At 43.6% G+C, this 8,012-nt stretch overlaps 1 protein-coding gene across 1 annotated transcript in view; it reads right to left on the minus strand.

Annotated features, from left to right (window-relative positions):
• The window catches only part of MATCAP2 (microtubule associated tyrosine carboxypeptidase 2), a 536,488-nt gene extending 528,839 nt beyond the window's left edge, over window positions 1–7,649 (minus strand). The window contains exon 1 of the mRNA XM_069613255.1: window positions 7,347–7,649. Within this exon, the coding sequence (XP_069469356.1) occupies window positions 7,347–7,371 (25 nt within the window). The 5' untranslated portion in view covers window positions 7,372–7,649. The remainder of the gene's footprint in view (window positions 1–7,346) is intronic.
• Between the last annotated feature and the right edge of the window lie 363 nt (window positions 7,650–8,012).

Here is an 8,012-nt window from a genome sequence, read left to right on the forward strand (position 1 = left end):
ACATCAACCAAGTCTCCTGTAAAATTACGATATCGTATGTATTCAGATCACTTTCCTTTGAATTGATAAATAGTCCTGCATCCACGAGTATTGCAAGAGACAAGATGAATAGTTTCTTGCATAGTGCATTGTTATGCTTGATGTTGGACATTTCAGTGATTCTGCTGATTAAAGTTAAACTGTTCAGGATGGAAGGGCAAGGTTTTGGGCTGGCCAGTGCTATAAATCCTCAGAACTTTTTTTGATTCTACTTGTGCCTCGCTGATATACAAATGGCTTGGCTCTTGGAATAAAGCCCATTTCATATAAGAATGATCTTTCTTCCCAGATGATATTTGCTATCATTCCTGATCGAATTAATAGACGTGCTTTGGAGAGGTCACCGTCATCTAGGAATTCTACTGCATCAATGTCTGCGGATATGATGTTATTTAACTTAGGTATGTCCCTGCATGACAATTCACATGTAGTTCTTGTTTGCCAGATGGTAATTTATTCCTATTTAATGTGTGCCACGCTGGAGATTGAGTCTTTTCTGAGGGTAGATTCTGATCCACGAATAGATTTGGGAAGGTTGTGCTTGTCGTCGTAGTATTCAAGTTTTGAGGACCTGTTAACATATACGAGGGAACTGCCAGTTGAATTAGATTGGACTCTTCCTGAATGTGTTGCTTCTCTTGGCCACTTGATATATACTGGGCAACTGACTTCTTTATTTCATCTCATATTTGTTTGTTTGTTAAACACGGACCTTCGGATGCTATCGACGGAATGGATTTATCAGAACCTAATGTTTTTAAAAGCAAAAATGTCAAGTTAGGCTGTGAATTATGTTCAAGAGCCTTTAGCTGGGCTGAAGCAGCAACTAAATCGTCCAGCGGCTTGTACTTGATAGGTAATGTTGTAGATATATTGCGTTGTTGTGTATCGAAGTTTTTGGGCACTACAGATTGTTGTTGCTTCATAGTATCTCTTTTTTTAGACGGCGTAGTTAATATTTTAACAATACGCCTCGTTTTTGTTTTTACTTTAGCCTTTTTTGTGTTGGGCCCACTTTTTTTTGTTTTGAGGTGTCCAGAGTCTTTTTTTTAATTTATGAGTCCATATAGATTTCTCTTTTGAGAATATATTAAATGAACAAGGCAATGATGGATTTACCTGCTCACTTGCTTGACTTGTGGGCAAGGTCAAAGGTGTAGTAACGTTTACACAACTGTCAGTGGCTAGTATTTTGTTCACAATTCCGATTGGGTTTGTCAATACAATAGATAGCGCCAGTTGTATTTCAGCTGTAGTTTGAGTCAGTGGGGTGTCAGTCACTATGCCTGTGATTACTGTAGACACGATATTGTTATGCATTCTGTACGATTGTGCATCATATTCAGGTTGTGATCCTTGTTAATTTGCTCACAGTGTCTGAAAATTTAATACGTTTGGATCGGTGCATTAATATTATCTTGATTCCCAATCAAATTTTTGGAGCCTGCCAACTAATTAAGAACAATTGTCTGGTGGTTAAGCTTCTGGTCCATTGCCTCATATAACCTAGCTACAGTGAACAGGCTGTATTCATGGCTGTGAGTGTATTATTTACTGAATACAAACCTTGGGATAGTTTAGGGTCTTCAGCTTTGGGGTGGCTGTTGGACGCACCAAGAGGGATTAAAATGTCGTGGAGTTGAGGGAATAAAGGAAATGGAATACGAGGACACCTGGTGGATCGAGGAGTCAATCAAATCATGTGATTGGAAGGTTGTATTATTGCCTACAGTGTTATCTAGAGAGATGCCATCTTTAGCTAATAGGGAGGTGGTAATTTCAGTTAGAGCTTAAATTGGAGAAGTTCATCCATTTGCATTAGATCTCCAGTATTTGAGTGTATAAATAACACCTATTCTGAGTCTACACATGAGTTGTTGCTTAGATTCATAAAGTCTAAAGCTTCATCATCGATTTGCCCTATTACTTTTAAAGCTTGATATGCTTCCCTTTGCTCTTGCTGGGCAGCTACAGAACATGGTTTCATTTTATTCGAAATGGGCCCCGTGGCCGATGGCCCTGTTAACACAAGAGCAGGGTCACAGTGAATAAAAGCTGCCTCAATTGTTTTGTCAGAGAGCCTGGATCCCATGTTCAATGAGGTAGTTGTCACGGGCCTCGAATTTTTTAAAGCAGAAATCTCATTGTTAATTCATAAATTAAGACAGCCTAAATGGCTATGCTCAGAATTAGAGTCACCTGTTCTTTATATAAGGGTTTCACCAGGATTACAATATGAGCGAATGTCAGTCCCTATCGATTGCATACGACGGCACAATTTGCCAGAGGTTTTTTTATCAGATACAGTAATAATTATATATTTTTTTTAGTTGGAGTGGTGATTGGAGTGAGGTTACTGGCGTGATTGAGTGCCGGTATTGCAGATCTAAAAGAATACAGCTTCACGGACATATTGCAAACTGAATTCAGAATCACACATGATAGAGTCTCCACAGCAAGACTGTCCACTAAATCAGACTAATAGAAAGTATAGGGATGTAAATTTAAGATGAAGTCGAGAGCGACTCAGTTAAGGACATAAGTAAATGATTTAAAATTACTTTTACCACTACAACCCCTCCAACACCGCCGATGACAGCCTATGACAGCCCTTGCAAAACAGCACTTTCAGAAAAAGTGCGCGCGAAAAAGCGCATGACCCCAAAGTAAATAGAATTGTGGGTAAAGAGGTGGTGCTAAGGCACTTATGCAGTTTTCTGTAGTTTTTTCCTACAAGAAAAGTGAAAAGGACACCAGTTAAAGTTGCGTAGCAACTTTCAAGTCTTTGCCGTGAATGCAGTGCTTTGTTAAGAGTACCGCGTGCCCCGCAGATAGCAACACACTGGATAGCAGCTTCGGTCCGGGTAGCAGGAGCAGAGCGTCATGCAGCCTATGACTGCCCTGGCAAAACAGCGCTTTCCGAAAAAGGTGTGAGGTCATACACATGAGCAGTTACACACTTCTTATAGTATTACCCAGGCACCAGAGGTCAGTACAGTAGTCCACATTTAAATCATACTGCCTGAATGTATTAGCAAAATGGAGACACTTTTATGGCAATATGCACTGCACGAATGTTAAGATGGATTTCTAAACTCTGACCCGGTGGACAGAGGTTTAGGAGGCCAGCCTGGTTTAGTGGAAAAAGGGAACCTTCTGGACAAACCAGACGATAACTTGGCAGGCAGTCAAGACTAAGTCTGAGGAGCGGTAAGAGTGATTGGAAGCCCACAATGAGCACACACAGTAAAACTCCACAGATTACCATTAGGCAGATGTATATCAAAAATACATTTATTATAGGCCTTTATAACAAAACACGATTAAAGCACAGTTATCAAGAAAACAATTACCACACATGCTTATTCACTATTTAACATGTATACAATAATGCAACAGAAAGGGGTTAGTTTGGCACACATATCAGTTTGGGCAGTCCTTCATCAACAATCCCTAACTTATGTAGTTCGGCCCTACGAAGTGAGGAGCCTAGCCTTAACAACGCGCGGTTGTGCGTTAACGAAAAAGTAGGTTCTCTTCAGGTGAGCGGCTTGAGGCAATGAAGAATAAGTTCCTATTCAGAGAAGAGGGTCTACCCTTGCGGATAGAGCAACGTTTGGAGTTCAGGAATAGCTGGGGAGCACAGGCTATCCCAGCCAAGGTGAGTGTCTTTTGAGGGACACTTGAGCGTAAAAAGGGATGGATGTGCCAGGGGGACACTGGTAAGTTAGGACAGTACTCACTGACCCTCGACACAGTCCGGACCAAACTTTGGCAGTCTAGCCCACTTCGCTCCACGGTATTAACCCTGCAGTTTCAGGATGCTCCGGCTCTCAGCGGCTGCGGGACTGGACGATCGTCCATGGAGGAACAGTAGCCTTTACTCAGCTCTCGAAGAAAGGAGAAGGATAGTTCCGGTGCATCACGTCGCAGGACACAGTAGGTAAGAACTGTAGGCACTTTCAGCGAAGGTCACCACAGCAGGACGACGCAAGAACCACAAATGCTCGCGGCATGGTGCACTCTTGTAAATCGTGACCCAGAGGAGCTAGGACGACGAGTATTGACGGAAGAGGGACCAGGACCACAAGCTAGCGATTCCCAGAGTCTCGGGTCTCAACTAGGGACGGCAGCGTTCCTGTGCGATACCCTGGGTTCGAGCTAGTTAGTTCACTGGATGGCCCAGGAACACTTCCGAAGAGACTCTTTGCGAGGGTAAGTAGGAGATGTCGAGAGTAAATGTTCCCACTACTCCAAAGGGGCGAAGTGCCCTTGTAGGCCTTCTTGGTTTGATGAAGAAAAAGGGCTCAGAGGGAGCAACAGCAGGGTCAGGGTTCCAAATCTTCACTGGAAAACTGTGACTGGCTGTTCCTCAAGTCTACTTTCTTGTTAAGGATACCTGGCTACTTATGAGGTTTGGTGTGAACCACATTAGAATGACCTGGAATGGATGCAAAGCCCCTTCTCTTATCCAAGATTCGGCTTGCGCTCAAATCTCAGATAGCCAATTGACGATCTGCTCTCTTGCATGCCTGTCAGACATGGGCCAATAGTGCCCCACGGTGGGTTTAGCGGGATGTGGTTTTAGCGGGAGGCTGCATGCCCAAATAAGGAATACCCAGGTCTCTCGACCTGGGGGGAGGCAAAGGGACAAAATGACCAAAAGACAGAACAAAAGACTTTGTGGCACGGCCATTTTCGGCACTGGCCACTGTCTTGGGCTAAACACGGTATGGTACATAAAAACGAATTAAAAATACTTTAAAAGTGAACTGCTGCCACCAGTTCGTCCTAGGCACACTCGTACAAACACCAAATAAATCCTTAGAGGGTGGCTTGGGCTATAAAATAAAAGGACCCCTAAGCGCGGTACTGTAAGGTAGTTGGCACATAGATTAAAAGTTACCAAGAAATGGCAACATAGTTTAATACTAAGGGAAACAGTTTTGCAGTACTGACAACCTGAAGAACTTGTCAGTTTCCCCAAAAGAAATGAGCGAAAGCCCAGAGGAGTGCAGCTGAAGGCTGACCTCCAGTGACAAAAGCCAGGTTAGGTAAGCCAAACAAAAGCAAACTGTTTGGGGGTTCACAAATGGAGGGAAAATTGCACCTAAGGGAAATCTTTCCTAACAACGAACACATTCACATTTGTGCCATTATGAATGAGCAAAGTTTGCCACCAGCAGGATCCAGGACATAAGGTCGGAATTCGAACAAGGTGAACTCATGAGAAACAGGAAGGACAGGCGAGTAGCCTTTCCATCAAACGAAGTTACACAAATTAATTGATAATGCCCAGTTCTTAATGGTGAGAACAGTATTCTTGTGCCAAACCACTTACGATACTTAGGACTGAACTTAAATGTTATAATTGTGTCACACTGTCACATCTCAAAATAATGATTGGTAAAGAGCTCTGAGCTCACTCACTCCACATCTACTCCTCCTGGAACAGCCAATGGGAGATCGAGTCAGACGTCAGACTGTTACATGATTCAACATCCATCATCCAATCCCAGAGTATGGGAAAGGAAGTGACTTTACTGAGTATGAGCTAACCACCATGGATGTCACTATTACCACATGCTTAGAATAGGCCAATGAAAATGTGTAATGTATGGAATCATGTATACTGAAGCTCTTGCCAGCCAATAACTGGTGAAGAAACTCAAAACAAATTTTTGCTTTTTGCTTTCTGTGAACCCGATATTACCATGCACTCACTCTACTAGATTTTTAATATCTTTTTGATATTTCCTTGCACTGGCAGTTTGCAATACGTTTATGTATTTCTCATATCTCGTGCATCGCATTGTTGGCTCTTTGGACACCTTTTTATTAATGCAAAAGGGACTTGTCATACAGAACCATGTCTTAAAAGCAATGGCGAAATGATCAAACAAAGTTGTGATTTGCTCACTGTTGAAATGATCAATGTTTTATTTTGCACCACAGCCGAATCATACATCTTATTTTGAGCATTACCCTTAATAGTCATTTTTTTGCTTTGTAATAAAGCAAAATAATCATAGTGTGATTGGACAATGCTGTTTTAAATCAGTAAACCTTGGCAAATCATCCCTGAGTAATAGATACATAATATAATCATTTTATTTTTTGTATTATTGTCAGTCCATTTCAATCTATTACCTGCATTATTGATAAAATACACACCTTCCAATTGTTCATGTCTATTAGGCAGCGCGTTATCCAAAATAATCTCAAGATACGGGCCCCAGATAGTGCGGATGGCCCATCATGCGGGGTGGCCTAGCAGGCTCATGGTCTATGCGCCAAAGAATGCACAGACACAGGCTCGACCCCTTTATTGGACCCATAACATGTGATTAGGCAGGAGCACTGTAGCTCGTTGCCTACGTTACAACACCCCCTGGCTCTGCCACTGACGTGACCCACTTACAACCACCCACCAAACAATGTCGATCAACTAAAAACATACCAGCACACAGTGACCGTGTTTTACGAACTGAAAACAGCACATCAAAACGAACCTATCCCAACTCTCCTTCCTTTCCAGATCCACCAGGTGACCATGAAAATGGCAGCGGTGTGCGGTATAAATCACAATAACAGAACATTGATGTCACCATGGAGCCGCTGAAAACAAAATACTAAATATATGTTTTAAATCAGTGGACAGGTACCGTCGCAATTAAAAACATCCAGCCGCATGATCCATGTGAAAGCATAATTTGCAGGAGTGTTTACGTGGCAACTGTGATTGCACATGTAATAAAAGGCATATCTGTGATGTTTGGCTCCACGATGTCCCTCTTTAACAGGGGGTGTTGTTCAATAGGATTCCTATTTCTCTACCCAAGGCTATCATTGCTTTCCCATGGCACCTGTTCATGTCATTGCCTTGCAGCGCTTCAGAGACATTCTGTAGCTGTGGCTTTAGGTTAGCAGGTATGCCTGACTGTAATACAATGGTCTGTGAAGCATAAACCACTATAACAGACTCCCAATGGACTGCGGCTTGAGAAGACAGTGGGCCTGAGCAGTGAATTAGAAAGGGCGATGCATATCACCCACCAACCGTTCCACGAATGGTGGCATTTTATACACAAAAGCCAACGCCACCACCAGAGCTGCGGTCAATATCGCTGCTGTTATGCCCAGTTGGCCCTGGGACCCGGCCGGCTGCTACCTGCTTAAAAGCTCGCGGCTTAGCGGCGCTGCAGTGCGGCAGTGGGCACCAGCATCTCTGAAAAGGCCGCGCCGAGCGGTCGCTGTCCGGGTGCAAGCCCCCCTCCCTGACAGAAGCCTAAACTCGATGTACTCACCCGTGACGCGGATGGACTCGAGCATGTTCTCCTCGGCTTCCCGCTGCGCCAGCACGGCGGTTGGGGGATGAGATCTTGGCTGGAGGCGACGGCTGGCTTCCCGGTTCCTCGCACAGCCGCCCCTGCACCGGGCGCCTAAGTTCTTCTTTGCAGTCGGCAACAGCGCTCCGAGTACAGTCGTCGTCGTTGCTATGACTCCAGCTTGGTACGTCACAGAGCAGCAGCTGTGAATGGAACTCTGCAGCGTGAGGTGGAATGCAAGGAGCAAGTCAAGGGACGCTGCAGGAGGAACCCCCTTTACAAAATGTTGATCCCAGCATGGGTGCTGGAAATGGAAAACATTTATTGGGGGAAGGGCGTTGCCCCCGGTCAGGTTGCGCAACACAGCGTATCTCTATATAGAGCCCAATCCTGGCGATTTGCATAAAAGCAAAGAGCATTATGGGAACATCATAATGTCCACAATGTTAAATGTTATAGTGATTCAGTAAGAAAACTTTTTAAGCGAATAATGAACTTTTCTATTTTGATTGGTCACAATACTCACTTATGGGAAGCTGTTCAGATCAAAATTAAACCTTTATGAATGTGACATATTGAAATGAATACAACATGATATGATAGGGAAACAGAGGGAAGACAAAGATGTTACTAGGCCAGGTGACA

Source organism: Ambystoma mexicanum, chromosome 5p (assembly GCF_040938575.1).
Source record: "Ambystoma mexicanum isolate Mex_15411 chromosome 5p, UKY_AmexF1_1, whole genome shotgun sequence".
NCBI lineage: Eukaryota > Metazoa > Chordata > Amphibia > Caudata > Ambystomatidae > Ambystoma > Ambystoma mexicanum.